The sequence below is a fragment of the Aristolochia californica genome, unplaced genomic scaffold (genome assembly GCF_029961685.1).
Source record: "Aristolochia californica isolate CCGP_79_NKW_82.1479 unplaced genomic scaffold, dmAriCali1.0.hap1 SCAF_16, whole genome shotgun sequence".
Lineage (NCBI taxonomy): Eukaryota > Viridiplantae > Streptophyta > Magnoliopsida > Piperales > Aristolochiaceae > Aristolochia > Aristolochia californica.
The window spans coordinates 2,700,321-2,727,723 of NW_027181837.1; the positions used below are offsets into that span (position 1 = coordinate 2,700,321).

The following is a 27,403-nucleotide window of genomic DNA, read 5'->3' on the forward strand; positions in this document are numbered from 1 at the left end:
GAACTATGATTCATACTGTCAATGAACTGATGTTAGTGAGATTAGCTGTACAGGAATTGAATCTACAAAACAAAAGGCCTATGACTATGTATTGTGACAATAAGCAGCTATTTTTATTGTTGAAAACCCAATTTTTCACGAAAGAACCAAGCACATAGAAGTGGATTGTCACTTTGTCAAATATGTAGTTATGAAGAAGAAAGTGGCCACTCCCTATATTCGGTCCAGTGATCAGATTGCTGATATGCTCAGCAAGGCACTAGGAAAAATGAATTTGGGAACTTTATAACAAGCTGGAGCTCATGGATATTTATGCCCTAGCTTGAGGGTGAGAGTTGGAAAATACTATAGAAAGGTAATTTGGTAATTTTTCACCATTTGCACCTCCTAGGAATAGTCTTATCTTATTCAGTATTTTTAATAGTTTATGTAGTTCAAGTTTCATGCAATTAGGAGAAGTAATGTAGGAGTTATAAGGTCTAAGCGAGTTTATGTGAGTAGGAGCATTATCGTCCTGGTATATGTTTTAAGCTATAAAAAGAAATCAGGGGTCGACCAGTACCCTAATCACAAGAGTTTTTTATCTCTCTCATGCAGCCATCTCCTCTCCCTTTCTCTCTTATCTCCTTCTTCCTCTCTCAATCCCTCTTATTCCATATTTTCACAAGTATAATTCAAAAAGATGTCCAGAATACACATTTCAGCCTAGCTACGCCTCACCATCAACTTAGGACTCTAATTTCTCATATACTTAAACAATTCCCCCTAAAACAGAGTCATATCAATCACAGATACCCAGCTCATCTAGATTAGGGACTATTCTGTTGATGGCAAAGGCCTTGGTGAACATGTCTACAAGTTGTTTCTATGATGAAACATGCTTAGTGATAATTTCATTTTGAACCCTATCCCTTAAAAAATGACAATCAACTTCAATGTACTTGGATCACAAGTGGTAGACTGAATTATTTTCAATATAAATAACTGCTCGGTTATCACAAATGGTCTTCCACTAGTAGTTGTAATTCTTGAATAGTGTTAAGGAATAGTCCTACATGGATTAGTGAGTACAAAGATCTTGAGTTTATTAGTTAGGAAAGAGGTTTCCTAAGTTGGCTAATCATTTTGGGATAGGCCTTGGACCCAACTTAACATGATATTAGAGCAGGTACTCATATGTGGGCTTACACCTAAACTATCCACTTGTAGAGCCACAAAAGAGGGCTTACACCTAAATTATCCACTTATAGAGCCACAAAAGAGGGCCTACAGTTAAAACTATCCACTTTTAGAGCCACAAAAGAGGGCCTACACCTAAATTATTCACTTGTAGAGCCACAAAACAGGCCCTACACCTAAAACTATCCACTTGTAGAGCCACAAAACAGGGCATACACGTGAGGGAGAGTGTTAAGGAATAGTCCTACATAGATTAGTGAGTACAAAGATCTTGAGTTTATTAGTTAGGAAAGAGGTTTCCTAAGTCGGCTAGTCAGTTTAGGATGGGCCTTGGACCCAACTTAACAAATAGGAGACTTAAAACACATCATTTCAATACCTAAATGAGCCACCGTTGTATATTTTGCCGTGGTACTTGATTTTGTCATTACGACGCCTAGTAAATGGGTTCCCTCCAACAAGGTACAGTAGACAAATGTAAATTTTTGGCATCCAAGCAACCTACACTGCATCAGCAAAGCCTTCTATATGCACTTGATCATGAAATTTATACAATAATCTTTGTCACTAGAGAATTAAATAAAAAATGAGCTCTTATTATTGAAAACACTAGAAGGCATTCTATTAATAAGATATCTACTAAGAATAGCATAGGGGGAAAAGAATTGGGAAACATTGATGTCTAGTGAAAGGGGCCTTGTGACTTCCTACTACAAGTGCCTATTTTTCCATTCAGTCACACCATTTTATTGTTGAGAATTAGCACAAGATGTTTGATGAATATACCTTTTTTTTTCTTTTCCTTTTTATCAATATACGCACCCGTTCATAAAAAAAAAAAAAAAAAAATTACAGAGGATGAGAGAGCAAATCCTCCCTGCTTGGCAAGCACATCTGCTGCCGAATTTGAAAATCTCAGAATGTGAGACCAAATACAAGAGAAGAGTGAGGCAATTTCTAAAATCTCCCGAAAAATGTCCCAATGGCTCCATGGGGGGGAGGATGCATAATCGCACCAACAAATAACCACCTTCGAGTCCCCTTCAATGTGAAGCGGGCCACTGCAATTGTCTCTGAAAACGCGAAGCCCATTGAGGAGGCCATGGAGCTCAGCCGATGTTGAGTTAGAAATGCCTAATGGGCCAGTATACGAGAAACACTGATTACCAGAGGGATCCGAGATAACTCCCCTAAAGCTACCCTTATTTGTAGAAAAGGAAGTAAAAGAAGAAGATAAATACTCCCTGGCATTATGATAAAAAGACCTTAATTTTATAACTACTTTGAGGACATATGATAGCATAAAAAGATTGAAACATATTGACTGGTGTAAAGATTATGAGGATATTCCTTTCTATCCGTAACCAGATTTTTTATTTTTCTGATTCTGAGATTGTATGGACTCATGTATTAAAATTTGCCAACAGTGTGGCAAACAACTCAGCCAAGGAGTGCACCATGTTCCAACACCTCATTGCGAACATAGACCCTCCCTTAGTGTTCATTTTTTTTTTTTTTTTGTTGGGATATGGGATGGTTTCGTTAAGCCAAAGGCAAAACAAATACATCAAAGAGGGGTATCCGAGGGAAACCCCTTCTTTAGCAAGAGAGCCAGCTAAGCTATCAATTGATACCTATGAACATGACTCCATTTACATACTATTAGGTGTTCACCTTTGTTAGCTTCAATATAATTTCATTTAAAAAAAAAATATATATATATATATGCATCTGATTATATTTCTTTGTCATAAATTCAAAATTTTAGAAGGTCATAAAAATATGTATGTTATTTTCAATATTGTTATGTGCATTCAGAGATCAGCTTGGGGTAAAAGAGTTTAGGGGCTCAAATTTTTTTAAAGGAAGATTAGGTTAAGTGAGGAGCAGTAATTTAATTGATTCTTTCTTATAATATTATCAGCACCATTTAAAAAAAAAAGTGAGGAGTAATCATGTCATTTTACTTTTTCTACGGGAAGCTAATAAAAAGAGGAGCTCAGCTGGACAGAAAGTCAGCCAATTTCCAACAAATTGTCCTATGTTCAAAACTGGAAGACCTTGTCTTCTTGAATTGACACAACTATCCACAATTCTTCTTACTTCCATCACCTTCTCTTTAATTTACTTGTGAGAACATATCAAAAAGGCGAAAAATTCTGATCAGTCTTTCACTAAATAAAGCCAAGTGACCCTAGAGTAGTCATCCACAACTGCAAAATCAGAATCCTGTGAAAAATTGAGATTTGTGGCAAGTTGAGAGAGGAAGAAGAGCTCTCTTTGATACAGAGTTTATAATCCAGATTAGGGTTCAAGTTGAATACTAACTGGTTTAAATGCATACTACATAGAGAAAGACAAAAATACCCATCATACTATAAAGCTAAGTCGCTTTCAGTTAAGTGACTAAACTACCCACACTAGTCAAAAATCATAAATAAAAGGTTCTTTTTTTAGGGAAATGTGTAATAAATAAAAGGCTTAACAAATACAAATATTAAATTAATGCTACCTAGAACTTGTATCTATTTATACTCCCCCTCAAGCTAGGCACATATAACATAGAGCCCAGCTTATTACATAAGGTAAGAAACACCTTTGCAAGAGCCTTTGCAAACATATGACCAAGTTGATCAACTGGTCGAACATCAGGTGTAACCATCTTCCCACTCATAATTCCATTACACTTGAAGTGACAATCCACTTCAATGTGCTTAGTCCTTTCATGAAGATAAGATTACTCGCTGTGAAGATTGAGGTTTGATTGTCACAATACATCTACATGGGGTTGTCAATAACAACAGCAATCAACCATAAGGAATTTTATTCACATCAACTCACATGCAGTGTGTCACTGCCCAATATTCTGCTTTTGCACAAGATCTAGTGACAATTATCAACTACTTACTCTTTCATGTTACCAATTTACCACCCACAAATGTGCAATAACCACTAGGAGACTTCTAGTCTAGTCTACATTCTGCATAAGCTGCATCAGAGTAGCCAACAGCATCGAAATATTTTTATGGTGCAAAAATCAATCCTTTTCCAGGTAAGCCTTTACGATACTTCAAAATTCCAACAACTACTTCACAGTGAACTCATCTAGGATCATCCATAATAGACTGACAACTCCCACAACATATGAAATATCCGAGCATATGACGATTACATAAAGAATAATTTCCCAACCAGACTTTGTATGGAGTTTAATCCTTAAGCTTCAAGTTATCAACATCATGCGATTCAAAGTTTTTTGAGTGTATAGGCGCCTCTACAAGCTTGGCCCCCAAAAATCCTATATGTGATAGAACTATCGCGTCTCTAATATGTACCACCTTTATTCCAAGAGAATATCTCAATTTGCCCCAATCTTTTATCTGAAAATTCTGTTTGAGATGGTCTTGGTATCTGCAATCCCCAAGCTATTGCTCCCTGAGATGACAATATCATCTACATATGCAATCAAAATCACAATCATCTTCTAACTAATGCAAAGTGATACAAACTAAGGAATTTTTCATCTCTAGTTGATACAAATGTCACCCCTGGTTGACAGTAATTGAGATAATACTAACCGAACTCACTATAGCAACCAAAGACTTGTCAAAGTAGTCCACCTTGTTAAAGGATGACGAGTACAAGATCTTACGTGCAATGGGAAGATCAGAATCAGAAAGCACATCACTAGGTGGATCTTCAAACAAGTTGGGCACCAGTGAAGGAACTAAGAGAGGTGGAAGATTATGCTGACTTGGCACTACCAGCAATGAATCTCTAGGAGTTTTTTAAGCTATCTTTTTTTCTCTTCACTTATGAACCAAGTCATGGAAAAATTCATTAGTTCCAGAATCCAAATTCTCATCTTCAACCTCAACCTATTCCAAACCTACAGTACTCAAAAATAAAATCACTTTCTGATAAAAAATAATGATAAAAGAAGGAAGAAGACACTGGCACTGCTCCATTAGGTAGGGATTTCTTGAATCAACCCAAATGGATTTGATGTGTAGCACCAGAGATTGCTGCAGAGTTGTGCAACAGACTATACTCTTCAAGGAATTCTTTCCCAAAGAGATATGTGCCAAAAATAAGAAGAAAATAGCCTAGAAACCCTTTACAATACCGTTACTAATGCAAAGAAACAGGAACAAAAGACTTGCCTACAGAGACCCAATGCTTGTAAATGGCAACCCTTCCCATGCTGAAACACAATCATTAGTTTTCAAACAATCCTGTAGGGCTCTAGAATCTGCTCTCATACCATGTTAATTCTAGAGCCCCATGAGATCATTAGGGAGGACAAAAGAACAATATAGAGAGTGAAGGAAGTAAAGAGGAAAAGAGAGTATAGAGAGGTTGTCCACTCTCGACCCAACATTGTTTTATTTATAATCTTTATACATCAAGATATCCTAGCTTTAGTAGTATTCAAAAAGACTTCCAGAATACAAGTTTCTGTCTAACTAAGACTCATCATAAACCTAGGATTCTGATTTCTCACGTACTCGAAAAAAGCCATGTTGTAGGAGATTTTAGGGCAAGATAAGCAGAAAAGAGAGAAAGACAGCAGAGAAAAGAGAGTCTACAAGAGATGGTGCGGCAGTTAGGGTACTGAACAACCCTCTCAGCCATCCTTTTATATTAACTTTTAGTGAAAAATTACAGAATGACAAAATATACCCCTTCTCTCTATTACACAAAAAATACAATCACACTACAAAGAATACAATTCTAGGAAATTAATCAGAAAAATAAGTAGATAACAACCACATAATAAGCCTATAAGAGAAAGAGAGGACAATTACTAACCTACCATAAGTAATATGACTAAAAACCCTTCAGATTTACAGTATTCATCAAAAGCAAGGATACATTTGGTATTTCCTTCCCACAGACAGATCATGCAGATAACTATGAGAGTCTTAACATTACAGAAACTGAATGCAAATGGCATCATACTCTATGAGAATAGCACAACAGTGTCTTAATTTACATGTCACACAGCAGGCCAGGTAAAAACCCAGTGTCTAAGCAAAATGCAGCATCCTGGTAATAGTCCTCCAGTGTTCAATATTATTTACAGAAAATTCACAGAAGCACAAGCAGACGTTTTTTCAAAAAAATGTCCTTGTTGGTCTTTCAAATTTTCACACCCAAGGGTGGACATGAATCAGCAAAATGAATTTATTTTTACCACTTTAAGTATACTCTCAGCCAATTTTACCTCAAGTTAATAACATTCACAAGGTAAAGACAGGTACTATGTTGAAGCAATGCAAATGTATCATCTGCCATACCAATGTATGTACAATCCTTCACAATATCCAAAAGACCTGCACCAACAAATCCTAGTGAGGGACAAGAAGAAATTCCTAGGACATATCATTGAATGATTTCAAGAAAATATTTTAGCCTGCTGCCCTGCAGAGCCTTTGGCCCATTTGGATAGTAACCACGCAACCAATGAGAACAAATAGACCTTTACAAGGTCGACCAAACATCTTTTCAGGGGCTCACTAACGTGGAGCACATCAAGCTAAAGCAATCTTTCATCTCTAAATAATTTGAAGATAATCATCCAAAGAAGCAAAAGATCCAAAAGTGTCACCAATGGTCAAAGAAACGTCACACTGATAGAAATAAGTCAATTAGGTTTCTGAAGATCGGCAAGGTTGTTTTGGCTCAGACCAATTATAAAATCCAAATCCACGAGTTTTTCAGAAGAATTAGGATGTTCTAGATGCTTGATGGTTTTGGACACTCGAATAAAAGTCTAAAAAGTAATAAATTTTCATCTCACCAAATTTACTGTTTTTATTAGAAAGGACAGAAATATCAATCTAGTCTCACTTTGATGAAATTTCACCTAAATTCAGTTTTTTTATATTCCAACTTTTTCTCAAGAAGGCTCACTTGAAGTGTAGCACAAGTCAGAAACAAGGAAAGTCACTAAAAGTTGCAGTTCCCTGAACTTGGAAGAAATTTTGTATTTTGGTTTGTTTTCTGAGGAAAAGACATAACTTGGACAATACAAGTCTAAATGAACTTATTTTCTATTAGTTAGCTTACTTAATTTAAAATCCAAAAATGAACATATGAGTGAAATTTTGACCTACCCATACCCTTAGTACTGTACAATTTTACTTTTAAGTGTTTGAAGATAAGCAAGTCCAAATTAGGGTATGACTGGATTCTCTGCAATGTGGTTATATAAACCCCAATGTGGGAGAGGGTATCTATTTGTTTGTTTGAAGTTCAGATATAAAGTTTAGAAGTTTCTCTGATCCTCAAAGAAGCTTTCCTACTTGGAAATGATGTGAAAGCTTTCTAACTTGTTAGTTTTCTAGTTCTTCATATCTCAAAAAAATTTGTCACATCCAACCACTGTAACTGGCTTTTTTTTTTTCAATCCAAGAATGTTTTATACCCCTGATACATCCCACTTTTAATAAAAACTTTAATAGCCTTTAATAAGTTATTAACATCCGAAGCATTCCCCTTGCCAAGGGTTCTTCTTCCTTTTGTTTCCTTCTTTGGACAGTATCTAGCGTTTTCACTTGATTGTTTTCATTTTTCTGTTTTTTCCCCAAAAAACCTGGTTTGCATCACTCACTTTGTCCTTTTTTAAACAAATGAAACATCTCTACCTGATAATCTCATATCAGTACTAACATGAAATTAGCTTACACATCCACTCTCCCAACTCACCAGAATGAGTACTGCAATCCATATCACTGAGAAGTTCCTGGATGCTAGTTAAGCTCGCAGCTTCCTTTGGATTCCTTCTCTGTATTACAGCATACCTACATATGAATCTCGGAACAAGTAGCTGAAAGTGAGATTGAATCTACTTTTGTCAAAAAAAATAATAATAAAGACATCTTATTAACAATTAGAGAAGCATATAAACTTAAATGAGATAATCACAATTGCAGAAGTAAAAGAAATTTGGAATATTGTTAGTGGAAATGACCCCACATAAATTAATGTGAGGAAAAATCTAGTGGTTATTAGTTGGAAAAAAGGTCTCCTTACTTTGACTAGTCATTTTAGAATGGGCTTGGACCCAACTTTATCATGGTATCAAGTCAAGATGCCTGTTATATTGGACCTAGTGTGTTTCATTTAACTCATACCCTGTTTGTGTTGTTCATGTCTTTATCCGTCTGTGTAAAGCTGAACACATAGGGAATGTGAGTGGGACTAAAATTTGTTGAGAAATTTTGTTGACAGAGGTGTTAATAGGAATAATTTTGTTGATAGAGGTGTTAATGGGAACAATTTTGTGGAGAAAGGTGTTAGTGGGAATAATTCCACATAGATTAATGTCAGGTAAATTTGTGGAAGGACATGGACACGAATTTAACAATGTGAAAAAAATAAAAGAATAAAACAAGAGAACCCTGATCCTAGATCAATAATAGAAAGAACAAAATCCTCTACAAAGTGATGTTTTAGTGTAAGAATACTGATAAAATGGTATAGATCAAGGGGAAGAACTGAGCGTAGGGATCCTCATATCAAAAGAAAAACCAACTGAGACAAACTAGTGGTTTTTAAGATCCAAACGTCAAGTTCACAGCCTGACAAACTTAAACTAGCCAACTTAAGGAAGATTTTACTAGGATGAGATAAAACTTTCAAAATTTTACCACTGAAACTGCAAATGAAACAAAAGTGCTCTCCATCTCACCAGGGTTTCAATAAAGGCATACTACAAAAAGTGCTCTCCATCTCAAGAAGGTGGGTGGAAGCTGAAGCGCCAAGGTCCAGTCCAGAGTCATTTGGACCTTAGCGAGGAGTCACAATCATACATGGTAGCCTCCGTGAACTAGCAGATGAAGGAGGCACATGCTGCAGTTGGGATGGTGATGAAGACACGTCGTACCCCAGCCTTCACTGTCACCCAAATGCAGGGAGTAGCACGAAGGGCTACTCGGGTGATCGACGGTGTGGTGGGGCCGTAAGTGAAGTAGAGGGGGACAATAGAGGGTGGCTCATCGTCTGCTAATGGTGGTCAAATCGGCGCCATCTTCATCTTCTTCGGTCCTTGAAGTGTAGTGCGGAATGCCAAGCCGAGAGTTCCTCGCCTCGTCGTCATCGTTGCGGCGATGAAGTAAAGTTGGTTCTCTCCTCTCGCCTCTCGCCTCTCATGTACCTCTAAGAATTAACAGCATTAGGAATATGATTACAATTATGAACAAAAGGGCTAGCAAGGTCTTGATTTTCAAAAAAAAAAACAACTCCGATGACACCTAGGCGGATCAATTAACTGTCAATTAATTACATAATTACCCCTAATTAGTTACAATTTACACAACACCTTATATCTCCCTATTGACTTACTCAAATTACATCAAATTTGAACTACAAATAAAGTTAAACATGCTGAACAATAAAATGTCATCTCTAAAAATTATAGCTAAAATAAAATGACCAAAATGCCCTTCTACTGGGAACTCTTTCTAATTCACTTAAGTTGTTTAATAAGAAGATTAGGGGTCAACCAGACACCCTAACAAAGATTTGCACCCGGAAAGAATTTGCATGCCTCTCTTGTTCCCCGGTCCGCACCAACTGGAAGATTATTGCTCAGATGTTTGTCCCCTTTGTCCCCGACGAATTGCTGTTTGGGAGCCTCCTCCCACCTGATATTATAAGTTAAACTTTGATAGTAGTGCCTTTGGCAACCCGGGTTTAGCTGATTTTGGTGGGGTAACTTTTTATCCGGACGGCACTGCCATACTCTCTTACTCTGGCCCTCTCGGAAACGCTGACTCAACCACTGCTGAGCTCTCTGGTCTCCTTCACGGCTTGCGTATTTTTCAAGACAGCTTCAATGGTCTCCTTATCGTGGAGGGAGACTCCAAGATCATCATCAGATGGTGCTCCACCTCATCCCTCCCCCCATGGCGTTACTGGCAGATTTTTCTTGATATTTTGGACATTGTTTCCACCATTTCTAGTACTTGGTCTCATGTACTTAGATCAGCCAATTCGGTTGCTGATTTGTGTGCTAAACTAGCCCCCCACCCTTCAATGTCTTGTTGTTAGGGGAGGTCTCCCTTGATGTATCTTCTCTTTCTTTGAAATAAAATTATCGACATTTCAAAAAAACCTAGACACCCTAACAAGATCGGCATTAAATGCAGTCTCTTTCTTGCCTCTTCTTCTCTTTCTTCTCATCTTATTCTCTCTTTAATCTTTCTTCTTCCTTAGTTAGAACTTTCTATGACATCTCTCGATATTATAGCAAACAGATTTTTCAATCATTCTCTCCTTTAGGCACATCATTAAGCTTTCGTGTTTCTAATTCTTTAGCTCAATTGGGACTTACTTTACAACACATGGTAGTGGGTAATACATTCCCATCAGATACAGGTTTAGCTTAGTGTGATTTGGGGGTGAGCTTGTATGTGCCTTTTTTGCTCCTTTGATATTCTTTCTCACAGTGAAATTGTCACTTTACTACAAAAATCAAAAAAAATAAAAAAGAAGTTTACCTCTGACAAAAAAATTATGTGCACAAGATCACCAGTCACTATGGGGAAACCAACATTATCAGTCAGTATTGAGCCCACTTGAAGTCAGTTTCCATAATAATATAATGTATATCAAGGTAATAATGGAGGACATGTGCGCCCAATCAGCCAGACAAATATAAGAAACATAAACTTCCAAGAAACTTATTTAGAGAGTCATAGAATTCAAACATGACTATACCGCACAGAGGCTAAGTCAGGTTTTTTAGGATGTCCTGAAGATTGCTTAGCTTGCAAGTAGACATGCATTCTTCCAAAGGGATCCTGTGAATCTGTTCGAACAATTTTATTGACAGGAACTTTCTGAGATTTTGTCCCTATATAAAAATGAGAGAAAGGAAATGTAGAGTCAACCGTGCAAGAGAAAAATAATCAACAGACACTATGAACAAAAAAAATATTTGTTTAATAAAATCGCATATTTTGATAAAATATAAAATGAACCATAGTACCCCAATTACCAGAAGGGGAGGGCCTTAGTTGGGCATCTTTACTTGAATTTAATAGTCCAGTTGTAGAGGGATTTATTATCTGTGGTGAGAAATAAAACCGAAACCTATAAGCAGTCTCAAAGGCAAAGTACACAAACCCAACCTCATTCTAAGCTCAAGAATACCTGGGTCTGGAATGTCCTTGTTGTATTGGAATTTCTTAACTTGGATTCCACTTCCCTTTGTATGATATCTATAAGGCTCTCTTGATTCAGAAGGCTTACCTGCAAAATATTAGAAGCTTGAAATGACCACCTTTAAAGTTCTGAAAATTATTTTATATAGTTAATAATGAGACAGACCCACTAACTTCAAATAGTTTTTATATATTAGTAAGTGAAACTAAGTATTTTGTTAATCCCTGACCAAGAATGATGCTGGCCATAATTCAATTAAAACTTAAAAGCTGTTTGAGAATTGTCACTTTGAGAGATGAATGAACACAAATTGACAACATTATTGTTCCCAGTCAAAAAAAACATGGATCAATCCATCTAGTCAACATAGAACCAAAATGGGTCAGCCCAAGTATTTGAGACAACAAGCTCAAGTGAAAAGCACCAATCCTTGTTGAAACTGACATACAAAGTCGGAAAAGATCAATTCTCAGAAGCATCTAAGAAAATTTCTCCAGCAATACATCTTAATTGTTATGACATAGAACCGATAGTAGAAAAAGAAAAGCTGAGGGAGTGCCTTCTTTTTTTCTCTTGCATATTTATATAGTTTTTTTTTTCAAATGACATATTTATATAGTTTTGAAAGTCGTAATTGCCCATACTTTTTTAGTAGGACCAAATACTAAGTGTTAGAGAGAGTTGTTAAGGAATAGTCTCACATAGATTAATGAGATCAAAGATCTTGAGTTTATTAGTTGGCAACAGAGGTTTCCTAAGTGACCAGTCATTTTGGGATAGGCCTTAAACCCAACTTTATATAAGGAGTTACCACCTTCCCCGACATAACTGTATCTCTAATGAAGTGGCAGTCAACCTCTATATTTTTTGTTCTCTTGCTGGAAATAAAAATGGTTGCCTGGTTATCACAATTCATAACCATAGGAGGCCCAACAGAAAAACCATACAGGGTCAAGTAACGAAAAACCAAACTCAAGAAGCACAAACTTAATCCACATAAGCTCACTAACTATATGAGCCATTGCTCAATACTCAGCCTCTGCACTGGACCTAGCCATAACTGTCTGTTTATTTATAATCAAGGTTTAAGTGAAATTTTACAAAAGGACAAAAATGCCCCTCAATACTCAAAATTATATATCTCCTAAAATACATGTTTAAATTGAATGAAAATTTAACTAGAGATAAAATAAGACATTCTCTGTCTAATCGCCATACTATAAGAGCAAAATGTAATATAGAAACTATAGGAAATGACCAAAATACCCTTGAACTTGTATTTTAACACTTCCCCTCAAGCTGGAGAATAGATATCAAACAATCCCAGCTTGTCACTAAAGGATACATATTCACGTCTCCACAAAGGTTTGGTAAATATATCTCCCAACTGGTTTGAAGACCCAACACAAGTTAATAACAAGAAAATCCTATGGTTATTAGTTAGAAAAAGACCTTCAAATTTTGACTAGTCATTTTAGGATGTATCTAGACCCAACATTAAATATGATATCAAACTATGATTTCTATTCTATTGGGCCTCCTAATTGTTCACATCCGACCCACTGTTCCTTTGTGTAGACCTGTTACATAAGGGTGATTGTTAGTGGGAATAATCCCACATAGACTAATATCAGAAAAAATCATGTGATCATTGGTTGAAAACGACCTTTTAACTTCAGCTAGTCTTTTTGGCATGACTTTGGATTCAAGTTTAACACTAGATCCATAACATGACACCCGTCTGTGCCATATGCAAGCAAATTGAATCTATCCTTCGACGGGTGCCATTATGGACCAGCCCTTTTTGAGAAATCTATGATTGGGCATGGAGCATCAATAGATGGTTTTAGACTTGTTTCGTTCTCTGTATTATGCAGTCACTAGTAGAACTTTCAGGTCAACTAATGCTAATGCTGGTTTAGAAGAGATTTAAGTGAGGGCCATTTGCCCTCTTATGCAATACTCTTCAGAGAGCTTAATACAACAGAGGTAATGATCAAATAAACCCCTAATATAGAGGTGACGCAAAACACTGTCTCTGATCTCTTCTAGTTTCTCCCATTTCACTCTTTTTTTTCAATTGCTGAACCGTTTAAGTGACTGATTTGTCAAACTTTCATCCAAACAAATTCTATGCGAGCAACATGCTTGTTAACATGCATGAAGTGTACCTTTACAGATTTGGACAAATTCAAACTTGGAGGCTTAGATTGCCTAAATTATTCATGTTCTAGGTCCCCTCTTCCTTACTCTTACTCGAATTATCATACCTCTCTTTTCGTAGGATGTACATTAACATCTACATGCTGTGGCGGCAGCACGATTGACATGTATATGAATGGCTTGGATGCTTTTGGTAGAGTTGCAGCATAAATAACTTCTACAGCTCTTTTAAGGGCAGTGCATTCAACCAATCTCTCTGAGAAAATCAACAAAAATTAGGCAAAGATATAAGTATGAGTTGTCTAGAAATAATATTCAGGGCATCATCATAGGCGAAACAATGTAAACCACCCTCAAACGCTATTTATTGAAATCCATTTTGCATCAAATACAAGATGGCTCATAGACCATATGACATGTCAAAATTTATTTCCACACATTTTCTCAACCTACATTCTAAAATTATAGTTACAAATTGTCCATAATAATTTCAATTACAATTTGCCAGATCAAAATTTTAGAACGGATACACTTATTTTCAGATCAAAGATTGCCAAATCTGCAAACCAACCACTTTCTCTATTGAAAAATAATCAAAATATCAGAGCAGGCAGCTATATACAGCAGAGAAAAGCCAAATACACGACCAAAAAAAGATACGAGAAGACCAGGTGGAAGAGCTAAACCAGGATCCACCATCCAGCAACTGAAACAGCATTTACCTCATTGGCTATAGATTCAACAACTGAATTACAGCCTTTGGATGACAAGGGCATATATATAAAATGCTAAGTATGCAACAGCCATTTCCACAAGAAAGCTGAGATGAATCTGTTTGACTGGCAATGAGGTTTTCCAATTCAAGAGCCAAGATGACTAGTGTTTTGAAGGCTCGACTAAGAAAATAATTCTACTAAGATTGAAAACTTGACAACAGTAACAGTTCTCTACAGCAGTGTAAATGTTCTTCATACCATTTATGAAAAGCACCATAATAGTTTTTTTTGCAATGTAGTTTGCATTTGAAATGAGTCCATCCATTTTAAAGGCTGAGCGAGAAGGATCATCATCTGAAGCTGCTATCTCCATCAAATCGTGTGAGACAGATACACCGTAGACAGATCTGATTGCATCTAACTTTGAACTCGTGCCAACAGTGTGCACATCTGGCCTATTTGAGCCATGCTTAACCAGCACAATAATGCAAAAATGAGTACAAAGAACAATCTTGAATTGTATTTTACTTGTGTGTAAGGATGGCAAAGGGCAACAGATGGAACATGTAAGGAGTATTTTTTTTACTTGTTTTTAACTAACCAGAACCTATTCCATTACCCTTTTATTCGGAATGGATAAAGGGTGTTTCATAACCCATTTATTTACATAATTACCCACAGGTAAACGAGTAAATAAATGGGTCACAAAACCTTTAAATATAATACATAAGACTATGATAAAATTATAAAAAAACCTATAAAATAGCGCAAAACACTACATGTAGATATATTAATTAAACAAATTATTTAGTAATCTTTAACTGAACATTGATTATATTAATTCATACTCTATATAAAGCGTGACATTTTTCCTACACTTTTTTTTTTCTTACACTTGCATAAGAAGAAATTAAAATTATAAAGTTACCCATATCTTTATTCGGGTAATCAGGTAATCAAATACAAACTAACCTTTGTCCATATCCATTCGTTTAATCACAGTATATGAGCAAATGGATAAACACTTACATGGGAAAGATTTTTGTTCTCCATATTCTATGTTAACTGACAAGTAGAACATTAGAATGAATAATCCAGTATATTTGCCACCCTTATGCGTGTGCATGTGTGTTCATGGAAGGAACAACAGAATAATAATAAATACCAACCTTTCTACAAGAGAAGCTCACTTTTACATGATGAATTGAAAACCTGCTGATTAGATCCACTATCTTGGAATAATCATCATTGGAGTTCAGCAATGTTTTCCTCCGAGCAGTCATGTTGTAGAACAAATTCTCAATCTGAAAAGTAGGCATACCTTATAGGGGACTTCCTCAAGCAGATGGAAGATAAAATAAAAAAACCAGGGGTAAAAGAACTTTGGGCTACCATTATCTGAGTTCCCTTCACCGCGGCACATGCCACTGGCCTGTCCTCCATTGCTCCATCCCTGTATGATACTCTAGGAACAAAAAGAAAAAAAGGGAATCTTGGAAAGGATCTTGCCATCACACACCGTTCATAAAACTTTCACATGGACTCATTAGAAAAGAAACGAGTACCTATAACCATGTAACTGGCCTTCAGTTATAGTTGTCACTGTGACGTGACCAACATATGTCATGCTAGCCAGTGCCTCTCCTCTAAAACCCATTGATTTTATTGTTTGCAGGTCCTCAAATGTTGATAATTTCGAAGTTGTGTGCCTTTCACAGAGAATTGGCAGGTCCTCGTACTGTAGTCGACAAGATGTCCACATCATTTGAACAACCAAAAGTATCACAAAGAAACAGAAATGCATTAGAACATCTGCCAAGAGTAAAAGGATGTAATTCGTGTTTGTCTTTCCGCAGGATTAGCAGGATTGAATTCCGGACCTCCTTTTCTTTCTCTGTTTCAAACAGAACTTAGAAAAGAAAAGTGGAGTCACCAATTTGCATGCAAGAGAATAACATGTAGCAGCAAATACTAGATTTTTAACATAGAACTTTCCTCATTAGATTAGCTCAAACCACAGACAGGCTAGGAAACATGCAACTGTCAAACCCAAAAATTTGCCTTCGAGGCCATCTAAAACGATTAAACAAGGTTCAAATAATGAAAAAGGGAAAGCAAAAACACTTCTACGAATCGATAAACTCAGTCAACTGAAGGGAGTACGTACTCTGATACCATGGCCGTTATCTGAGACTTGTATCAGCTTCAAGCCCCCGTCCTTGACAACGACGTTGATGGAGGTGGAACCCGCATCAAGGCTGTTCTCAACGAGCTCTTTCACGGCAGATACCGGTCGTTGGATCACCTCCCCGGCGGCGATACGGTTCACCACGGACTCATCCAACCGGATTATTTTGGGCGGCTCCATTGGGACATTAGCCGCGGGAATCGGCCGTTCCACCTCCATAGCCGTCCGGCAGTTTTGGCGGCAAAAGGCTAGGAGTTCCGTACTCTCAACTCCCAATCTCCAAATGGACGTAAACGATTGGCCGTGAAAAGTACATTCAAGAAATGGTAATTTCGGGCAAAGTCGGGAGATAAGTACACTAGGGCATTACCCAAAATTTAATTCCATCATTAAATTTTATTTAAATAATTTAAATTTTATATTTAATTATTAATCATGCATTCATTTTGATGTTTATTTAATATTATTTAGTTTATTTTTATTATTTTTAATGACATTATAAATATAATGAAGCAAATGATTTTTATAAATACCAATTTTAATAAAATTTTAATAAATTGAAACTCAACCTTCTTTCCCTCTATTTTTAAGGTAACTAACCACAATATTTTTATTTTCTTTTATAAAATTAATATAAATACTAATATATGTTTCTTTCTTTAAGATAAGATAATTAACTTGAATTTGAGCCCCAAGGGTTTTTAGCTTCAACTCATGAAAAATACACTTGAGCTTGGTGGATATGGCTTTGAGTTGAGCCCAAGCTTAACTCAGATTAACTCAGCTCGTTTTCACTCTTATTTGCAAAAGTGATTTTAACTCAGGTTTCCTTTTTTCTTTTTATATATTTATGATTGAACCGGGTCGTGGTTCAAGGGTTTATGAAAAGTGACACGATGCACCAGATCTCGTCGTAGCTCGTAAATGGACACACAAGTCCGAAGCCAAACTCGGCCATAGCCTGCCGTTATCGGGTTAAATGGGAATTGAAAACTGGAATCTTGCGGCTCCTGGTCGGGGCAGTCCGCTGTCTCCGTGCTCGTCTGCAGCTAGTTAAAACGTCCCCTCGTCGATCCGATGAATGAGAGATGCGGGCAAGCGGCTTCGAGCACCTCATCGTGCATTAGCTCTCCATCTGTTGCTTGCGGCCGTTCTGCTCTCGTTGCGCTGGCCGGTGGGCTACGGACCTAGCCCGAGAACTGTCCCTCCACCATCCGCCACAAGCACCATGTCGAAGGCTCGCGTCTATACGGATGTGAATGTTCACCGACCCAAAGAATACTGGGACTACGAGTCTCTCACCGTCCAGTGGGGGTATATTTTCTCCGTTCTGTTGATTGTTATTGTTTTTTTTCTGGAAACCCTAACCCTAAATTTACTTGTTTTTGAGTGGGCGAGGATTTGGGATTCCTTGCCTGTAGGTTTTTGTGTTTGATTTCCAACAGAACCGGATTCGATTGATGAATTTTGTGATGGCTCAGGAGAGGGAGCGGAGAGAATCGTGTTATTTGTTTTTGTTTTTGTTGTTGTTATGATTTGTGTTCAGCTGATTATATGTATGTTTTGTTTTGGTACATGCTTTTATGCAGCTTCATTTCCTTTTTTCTTTTCTTGATAAAATCTTTCTGATCGGTGTGGTTGTGGTGAAGTTTTGTTTTGTCCACTGAGTTGTAGTTCTTGAGGTTTGCTCTATTACTACTACTTATGGCAGTCGCTATCCAGATCCACAGTTATTAGAAACTTGTGATCTTGAAATGTGTACAATTTGCTCATTCTGGAACAACCCAAGGCAAAACTTTGTGGCAATTTATCTCCTGGAGCAATAAAGGACCACGTTTGTAGATTTACCATAAAATTTAACATATAAAGTAAAAGATTTCAGTACTCATAGAGCACAGTTATCTTACTGTATGAACTATTTTTCACAACTGAACTATAACTGTTTTATGGCAGGGGCTCGCAAGCACTCTATAGATTTCGTAATTGTTCCGTTTGATTTGATAATTCCTGGAGAATAATATCATCTATGGTATCCCTCTGAGAAGATCAAGCCATTCATCAGCTTGTATTAGAGCGACTGTGTTGATCTTTTTATTTTTTCAGGACGCTGTCAAACTAATTTTTTTGGTGATTTCTTGTAATCAAACTTAGATGATGTGTTATTGACATAACAACCCACTATCTGGGCAGTTTCATATGCGTTTTTCATTAATTGCCACTCGAGTTTATTTGGATAAACCTGACAGATCCAAACCCTAGAAGAAGAACAAGAAATGAAACCCAAAAGGCCATTGTATTTAGAATATCTTATTCTTCCTTGCTTTTCTGTTTATTTTTCTAAATAAGTGGTTTTGGTCATTCTTACCCTTCACAAGTTGTTGCAATTAGGGGTATTTTGGCTTTTTTGAGCATCTTCCATATTTACAAAATAAATAAAAAATTGCGATGTTGGTTGTTCTGATGATTCGAAAGGTATCCAGCAGCCATCTTTGGCTCCCCCTCCTCTTTTATCGTGCTCTTAAGGGTTTCAGCCAAGAAATCATTGTTTCTGCTTCATTTCCACATGCTAATGGTGCTAGGTCTTGTGCTCAGTCCATAAATATTTGTGTATCATGCATTCGATGTTCCTTATTGACAACTGGCTTCTTATTAACACACAATTTAGTATTAATTCACTTCTGTTACTACTAAGGTTATAGTCGTATGCATAAAAAGTTCAGAAATCCCTTTTTTTTAGGGAGATGGGATATTGATATATAAAATAGTATGGATTCAGGGTTTTGATTGATGTCTTTTGTTGGATTTCAGGTTTCAGATATTTGAGTAATTGATGTAAAATGCTGATAAAGTTTATTAATCTGCATCTTCTTGTGTTTCTTAATGAAATCTAAGTGGTACTGACCGTATGGTTGTTTGGTTATTCAGTGATCAGGACGATTATGAGGTTGTACGCAAAGTTGGGCGAGGAAAATACAGTGAAGTCTTTGAAGGCATCAACACCACGAGCAATGAACGGTGCATCATTAAGATCCTAAAGCCTGTGAAGAAAAAGAAGGTTTTTGTCTTATCCTACTTACGTTTTTTTCCTCCAGGCATGTCGAGAAGGATTCTTGTCCAGATTTTGATTCTCATCTATCTTTTGACTAGAGGACTGCCAAGGAAACCTAGTAGTTGATTATCTACCTTGTCTGTTGATGCTGGTTGGTCTGAATATGGACTTCCTGTGTAGCATTGGATTTCTGTACTTGTGAAACTTTATCTGAGTATGGCCCCTGGCCTGATATGAATGCCTTTCACGGTGGATATTGATTTTCTGGTCGTATGGTCAAGAAGAGAGATGCCCCACATTTTTACATTTACTGCATAAAGGTAGATCTATGCCATCAAAGAGCAATAAAAGATTAGATCACAGCTACCATGGTGTAACAGTTTTTGGCAATCAGGTTAAGAACGAAGGCTAAGAGGACTTTTAGTTTTATCCAATAACATCAATCAGTTTAATATTCTGGCCTTAAATAGACCATGCATGTGAAGGACCACCATATGAATTCCTGGGTGAACCAGATCGTCAAGTTGGGGATGCCTGTATTAGACTGAGCCTAGATCCTCATAGTTGTGGTCCTGCTTACAGGATTCAGTTGAATAGACCAGTTTCAAATATTATATTTGATCAGGTTGCCTATCGATAGTGAAGCTGTAATTGGATAAGTAATGAAACATAAATCGGCTGTTCTTTTATTCTTTTATGTTTGCGTATAAGTTATTCCTTTTTGTTTGTCTATAATAGTTTGAGGCTATATATATGTATATATCATTTAAATTAACGTATAAACAGTCTAGAAACAAAATGAAAGTGTCTTCTCCTCCATGGAGACACTAGGATACTTTTAAGGAATTTTTAGATATTACCTCAATTATTTATTGTTGTTGGACCCACATTCCGAGATCCGTAAATTCAGCAGCAGATGTACTTGCTAGGCAGGGAGCTACCCTATAATCGCTGGTTGTAAGGGAAATGCTCCCTCAAACTTCGTAATTTTCTCTTGTTTTATTAATACATCTTTTAAAAAAAAAAAAAAAAACAGTCTAGAAACAAAAACATGGGCCTGCTGGTGTTGGAGGAGTCTGAAGAGATTATCAAGGTGATATCATTTTCCTCTTCTCAGGGCCATTAGGCATTTGTGGCTCAACACAGGCACGGTAGATCATGGAATACAACACACTGTCTTTATAAAGTATCATGATAGACTTCATACTTCATTGCTTGAAATTTTGCTAGTATGATGAGGCATAACAAACCTTGTTGAATATATCTGGATGTAATCTGATTTTCTTCTGAATTTTCTTACTGGAATCTTTTCTCATTGTTATAAAAGAAATATTTCTCCTCTGCCTGCGAAAACATTTTGCACTTTTGCTTTTGCAGTTTCAATGTACATTTTCAAATTCTCTTTTTTGTTCAGCCTATTTAGAGGAACATGATATCCGTATTGTCTTGGGCAGATAAAGAGGGAGATAAAGATTCTTCAAAACCTTTGTGGAGGGCCAAATGTTGTGAAGCTGTTAGACATTGTCAGAGATCAGCACTCAAAAACTCCTAGCTTGATTTTTGAATATGTCAACAGTACTGACTTTAAAGTATTATATCCCACTTTGACGGATTATGACATACGTTACTACATATATGAGCTTCTCAAGGTATTTTACTCTGAAACCATTTCTATATGGGTCTTCTTTTATTATAGTTTCACAATTTCTTTAAATTAAAACAAGATTATTTTGAAGGTTCTACATTATACCATTTTTGTTCATTAACAAGCATAAATTGAGTAACAAAATGTTGCGGAAAAAGATTATTGTCTTTTCCACCATTAGATGTGAAATATATGCTGGTATTCAACAATTGTCAAATCTGTTGTGAGTGCCATAATCTCCAAGACGAGGGTTCTTGTTCATGTACAAACGATGACCTCTTTTGATGCACCTTCTACCTCTAGAGTTAAGAGAAGTGGAGAGAGGAGATTGAGGAAGAGAAAAGCAGCCCATGGATGGGAAGTCAATCAACTATTGCAAAATGATTTTATAATGGCCTCCCAGGAGGGCTTGTGGATATTTTAGTGATGTTTCATTTCTAAATTCAACAGTAAAATTTTCTTGTACTATTCATCATTGTTTAAAAAATAAATATGCGTCATTTTAAAGCATGAATAGTTGTATTTATTTGGTAATGATAATCAAAGTATGTGCTTACACCCGTGAAGTTTGTCCAATACTTAAATTTAAATTTATCTTGATTTCTTCACTTTTTTTGGTCTCTGGGCTTGGAAAGTTTTATGATAGTTAACAATGTCTTGGCTTCAGTAAAAGATATTTGCTGCATATATCTAACTTGATTTTATAATCACAGGCTTTAGATTATTGTCATTCACAAGGAATAATGCACCGAGATGTCAAACCACACAATGTGATGATAGATCATGACCTGAGAAAACTTCGCCTGATAGATTGGGGACTAGCTGAGTTCTATCATCCAGGCAAGGAGTACAATGTGCGTGTAGCTTCAAGGTAAGTCCCTTGTTTTATGTCATGTTCTTGACACAGGAGATCAGCTACTGAGATTCATAAGTTTTATTATAAATAAAACTAAAGTATCTGGTATTTTTTTTTTCTTGAAACTTAGAATCATTATAGGAAGGAATATCCGTTATTTACCTTGATGAGTACTGACGATAAAAGAGACAAATAATAAATCCAGAGCCTTCTATATATTTTTTTTTGAAATATTAAAAAAGAATAATAATATGCAAAGCTCTAGACAATCCAGCTATATTAATAAGCCTTTACTATTTCAAAATAAAAAAAGCCTTTAAGTAATCCTTATATTATTAAATTCCAGTCGTGGGAAATTACGGCTGGTTTGATATTTCCTTGTACTGATTCCAATACAAGCTTTTGAGTAATCCTGATTTTAGTAACTCACCTTTCATGAAGGATGTTCAGGCAGGCTATGGACCTGGCCTCCCAGCTGTAGGGTGAGCCAGCTTATTTCCATGTTTGAGTGATTGTTTTGCCAACTTGGTAAATTGGCATCTGTTATGTACAGTAATGAGGCCCTTTATACACAATTTGAAATTTCGATGAAGAGCTTCATATAAATATTCTCATGGTCTTGGGAAAACAAAAACCACATGTGTATCTTGATGATATACATATTTCATAATTTATCAAAAAAATATTTTATATGGATGATTATACAACCACTGATTCAATGTCATTTTGCTTCTCCAATTTTTATCTTATTTGAAAAAACTCCTGTCCTCCTTTCTACTCCTATGATATGGTGTCCATCCAATAAGATGTTGACACACCATTCAGGTATACTATTTTACTTGCAGGTACAACTGGAGTTAGCAATGCTCGTAGTCTTTTTGTCGACTGAAAGTTAAAATTGCTATATCATGCAGATACTTCAAAGGGCCTGAACTACTTGTTGATCTACAAGATTATGACTATTCCTTGGACTTGTGGAGCCTTGGTTGCATGTTTGCTGGAATGGTGACTATTCTCAATTAGCTTTTCATTGCATTGTATTTATCATTTCAAAATTTGTATTTGTCAATTGCCTTTTGCTACATCTGTGTGGCTATTCATGTATTTGTTCAATTCTTTTTATCATCAGATATTTCGGAAGGAGCCTTTTTTCTATGGCCATGACAACCATGATCAGCTTGTGAAAATTGCTAAGGTAACGTGTCTCACCCTTAACGTGGTTCGAAAGCATGAGTAAAACAGACGCAACCAAATACCCAGAAAAGAACTGTAGTACTCTGTTACTGTCCTGTTTCCTCTTTTTAACCCAAAGAAATCAGTATATAACTCATACACCCAAAGAAATCAGTATTAACTCCTGAGCATATAAAGCTTCTAGAGATGACCACATAGCTTTGGCAATCTCAAAATTCATGACCTGGTTCCGAAGAGAAGAATATCTACTGTTGGCAATCCAAGTCATAACTTGGCTATCTTCTACTTCTCAATCATTATCAGTGGGAATGGGATAATTATCCCTAATAAATTTCAGCTTTTTCCTGCCTTTTAAATACATCTTAATTGATTTGGCCCAGTTGAGATAATAGTCGCAATTCAATTTTTCAGATGTAATAGTAATAATGTCTTTCCTATTAGCTTTATCAAAAAAATGTCTTTCCTATTAGAACCTAAAAATTTTTTAGATAGCGTATATACTTCACTAGAATCAGCCATAATGCTTGTATTGAAACACAAATCTGATCAATTTTACCTTCCAAAAGTTTTTGTATGACCAACATAGGTGTGCCCCACTACCTAGAATTAGGGTTAGGGCAGTTACTGTGATGTGCGCATTTGAATACTCATAAATTATAGCATAGATTTCAAATTCCAGATACAATAACCCAAATAATCAACAATTAGGGCAGACATCAGCATAAACTAGTGGTGATGTCAGCACATGTAGAAGAGGGTCTTGGCTCACATCCCATGATGAGCACAAAAAATCCTTTTTGGGCAGTTTAAATCATAAAGAACTGTCTTTGGAGCAGTAGAACCTATAACCCTAGGGTTATGACAGAGAAAAAAGAAGGAATAATTGGATTTTTACCAACCAGTAGCCAAAAAACCTATGGAGATCCTTCTTTTATGTAATCGTCGGCTTCAAAAGATGATAAGGTTGAAAAAAGGCCTTCTCAGAAGTGAAATACTGCTTTGATACCATGGAAAAAAGTAAGGAGAGAGAATGAGAGAAAGAGAGAAGTTGGAGGTGAAAGCTCAGCAAAGTGAGCTGCATTGGGGTTGTGCACGATCCCCAGTCTATTTATTTAAGTGGATTTCATAAAATTATAATAATGTCCCTCACTAGGTGAAACCCTAATCTTATTATCTCCTATTATACATGTCCTATGTACATGAAACTTGGATTATAGACATAATTCAACATCGGGAACAAGATTACATCAAGATATGAGAGTGAGAGTAATGTGAAATGACCAAAATGCCCTTGTACTAGTTTTGCAACAGTATCAATACTTTTTCTTGGTTGCTTTTTTCCATTTGCAGTCTTTATCATGTCACTTGTGTTGTCACTTCTTTTTTTCTTTAATTCTTGTCATTCAAAAAAGAATGTTCATCTTCTGAAGTTCTATTGCGAAATAGTGGTCAAAGTTCTGGCTGTAATGCCATATCCTATTCCTTCAACATTTTCTTTACTGGAATCTAGTTTCATGTTAGTCGGTTGATCAGTGATGGACTTTGAGAAATCTTAATAGTTTATATAAGGATTTATAGACAGAATGATTGATGGTCCATGCTCTAATTGGTTAGACGTATAGTCCTATCCAATCATGTGCCAAATGTAGGATGCTATGTAGAGTTAGAACTGTAGGCTTTGGGGGTTTGCCATACAATTTACATACCAATTAAATTTTGCATTCTGCCATTAATTTATCTCGTGTTGTGCTATTGTCTTAGCAAACTTCTCCATAGTTGCACTATGGAATGAACTTCTTTGGAAACACAAGTGCCACTTCAGCAATTTTCATCATTTTAATAATACAATTACCTATGATGAATTTTCAGTAGGTTTTGGGGATAATACGTAATTTACATGTGAAGTTAATTTTGTATACTGCCAAAAATCTTCTGAGCTCTATTATCTTAATCTTCCCCAGTATTGCTTTATGTCTCGGACTTCTCTCACAATACAAGTGCTGCTGACTCGTTTGTGACTTGAGTAATTTTAATCATTTCCATTGCTATTTACTTATGGAATTCATATTATGGTTTAACAATTTTTTTATAAGTTAAAAAAATTAACTATGATGAATTTCTTCTCAGTATTGAACATTCTAAGGTGTCTAAAGAATTATATCTTTCACCAGACTCAATGTGTTTTGGTAAGACTGGTTTCTAATTTTTTCTTATACTTTTTTTCAGGTGCTTGGAACAGATGAGCTAAATGCATATTTGAACAAGTATCGCCTTGAGCTTGATCCACAGCTTGATGCTCTTGTTGGGAGGTATTTTTTTCCTTGAATCTGGATTCTAGCCTCCCCTTCCTTAAATGAAAGATGAATATTAGCTATGGTTCCTAGCCGTGTATTGTCATTTTTGTTCGTGAAATTGTTGACATGTGGACTTGATTGCAGGCACAGTAGGAAACCCTGGTCTAAATTTATTAATGCTGATAATCAGCATTTAGTTTCTCCTGAAGTAAGCTTCAAAACTTGACTGTGATCAGTTCTTTTTTGATTTCCTTTGTACTTCAGCAATGTATCTGTGATTGCAGCTATTTCATGGTCTTATTTTGTTGACTAAACTATTCTGCAGGCTATTGATTTCCTTGACAAGCTTCTCCGTTATGATCACCAAGAAAGACTTACAGCCAGAGAAGCAATGGTAGAGCATCTAATACTAAAAGCATTTGGTTTTCTCTGCCAATAGCATGGTCAAAATTGAACCCTGTATCTGTTGTTTGCCGTTTTCCTGTTAGCGAACATGGTTTTACGTGATTTTCATGGCACACTTTAATTAACATTTTCTTCAACAAGTGCAATGTGTTGGTTCTGTAGATGGTTTTGTACATTGCAGTTCATATCCATTCTTTCACATATGCTTGGTTTTGGTTGGAGTTTAGAAATGTAAACCAATCTTGTGAATATTATTTTGAAATTTTATACTCTTGTGACTCTAATTCACCTTCTTCCATCTGGCAGGCACACCCGTATTTCTTTCAAGTGAGGGCTGCAGAAAATAGCAGAATGCGCACACAGTAATAAGAATGAGAAGCGAAGAGTTCCAGAACTTTTTCATCAGCTTGGTTATAAATGCAGATTGTCTTTCATAATGGGCAGGACCATTGTTTCAATTATAGTAGATCAGCAGGTTTGATTAATTCCCTACAGTGTGACGCTGCTTTTTCCGACGATCCTTGTTTGCATTTCTTGTAATCTTTCTGTGTTCAATTTGAGTACAGTTGGATGTAATGATTTGACGACTTAGCTCTCCCCATATGTAGAGGTCTTGCCAAGACGATTCTTGGCGCCGTATATAATGTCTAAGAAGTGCAAATTTTTTATATTGGATTAGTTGTCATTGTATAAATGGAGTTGGTAGTTTCTTAATGATTTTGTCAGATTCTAACTGCTGGGTCTTCCTTGTAAGCTCCAGAAGACGGTATTTTGAAGTCTTTAGTAGATCTCCTTGAAACAGGCGAAAACCGTATCCCTGTGTAGTTTTTTTTTTTTTTTTTTTTTCCCTGTGTGTAAGCGTTTCCTCTGTGCAGAGCAGTTCCAGGTTTTATTATTTTCACTCGCATAAATGTACTTGATTTCTCTCCACCTCAGGTTAAAACCTTTTCAATGGCGAACTAGACTTTAACAAGCCTGCATATTTACCCTCATCCAGGGTGTGTCCCACATCCTACACGGCTCATTTTTTGTGCCCTTTTAGACTGATTTGAGGTGAGAATTGGTTTTTCTTTTTCTTCACTATTCCCATTTGGCTAAGAGAGAAAAAGGATAGAATACCATATGCATCGATTAATGGGAGTTTGATAAATACCATATAACAGGACAGGGGTCAACCTAATATAATTGGCTAGTTCATTGTAGCCAACACTAAAAGGTTCATTTGATATGATGTGAAGTAGGTGGTGACAAATGGTAAGTATTAACTTGTACACATGTTTGAGTAGGAATTCCATGTCCGTTACAGGCAAACTCTTCTCTTCAACCTATAATGTTTATTGGGTTTTTCATGAGATCGAAGACTGAAAAAAAACATTCTTCTTTATGTAGAATAACCAACATAAAAACTGGATGTTTAGGGAAGATGAAGAAGAAGGTATTAGGCACCATTTACTGCCATTTTGAGGTAGCTTTCTCACTTTACATCATTCCCTAACATACATTAACGTTGTCCACTTTCACCACTTAGTTCTGCTGTTTTG

At 36.3% G+C, this 27,403-nt stretch overlaps 2 protein-coding genes across 3 annotated transcripts in view; one reads left to right on the forward strand and one right to left on the reverse strand.

The window, feature by feature from the left end:
- The window catches only part of LOC137953159 (DNA mismatch repair protein MLH1), a 31,530-nt gene extending 14,847 nt beyond the window's left edge, over positions 1 to 16,683 (reverse strand). For both annotated transcript variants that reach the window (XM_068800415.1, XM_068800414.1), the window contains exons 1-11: positions 16,399 to 16,683; positions 15,797 to 15,969; positions 15,624 to 15,696; positions 15,401 to 15,535; positions 14,490 to 14,700; positions 13,623 to 13,771; positions 11,341 to 11,439; positions 11,186 to 11,255; positions 10,906 to 11,041; positions 7,891 to 7,985; positions 6,407 to 6,515 (exon numbers count right to left, since the gene is read on the reverse strand). In XM_068800415.1, the coding sequence (XP_068656516.1) occupies positions 6,407 to 6,515; positions 7,891 to 7,985; positions 10,906 to 11,041; positions 11,186 to 11,255; positions 11,341 to 11,439; positions 13,623 to 13,771; positions 14,490 to 14,700; positions 15,401 to 15,535; positions 15,624 to 15,696; positions 15,797 to 15,969; positions 16,399 to 16,638 (1,490 nt within the window). In that variant the 5' untranslated portion in view covers positions 16,639 to 16,683. The remainder of the gene's footprint in view (positions 1 to 6,406; positions 6,516 to 7,890; positions 7,986 to 10,905; positions 11,042 to 11,185; positions 11,256 to 11,340; positions 11,440 to 13,622; positions 13,772 to 14,489; positions 14,701 to 15,400; positions 15,536 to 15,623; positions 15,697 to 15,796; positions 15,970 to 16,398) is intronic.
- Positions 16,684 to 17,396: 713 nt separating this feature from the next.
- On the forward strand, positions 17,397 to 26,576 carry LOC137953008 (casein kinase II subunit alpha-2). The gene is made up of 10 exons (XM_068800179.1): positions 17,397 to 17,733; positions 19,345 to 19,474; positions 20,923 to 21,117; positions 21,827 to 21,984; positions 22,884 to 22,974; positions 23,099 to 23,164; positions 25,390 to 25,472; positions 25,602 to 25,665; positions 25,783 to 25,851; positions 26,169 to 26,576. Exons 1-10 carry the CDS (start codon positions 17,501 to 17,503, stop codon positions 26,226 to 26,228), a joined length of 1,149 nt encoding a protein of 382 aa, XP_068656280.1. The 5' UTR covers positions 17,397 to 17,500; the 3' UTR covers positions 26,229 to 26,576.
- The last annotated feature ends 827 nt before the right edge of the window (positions 26,577 to 27,403 follow it).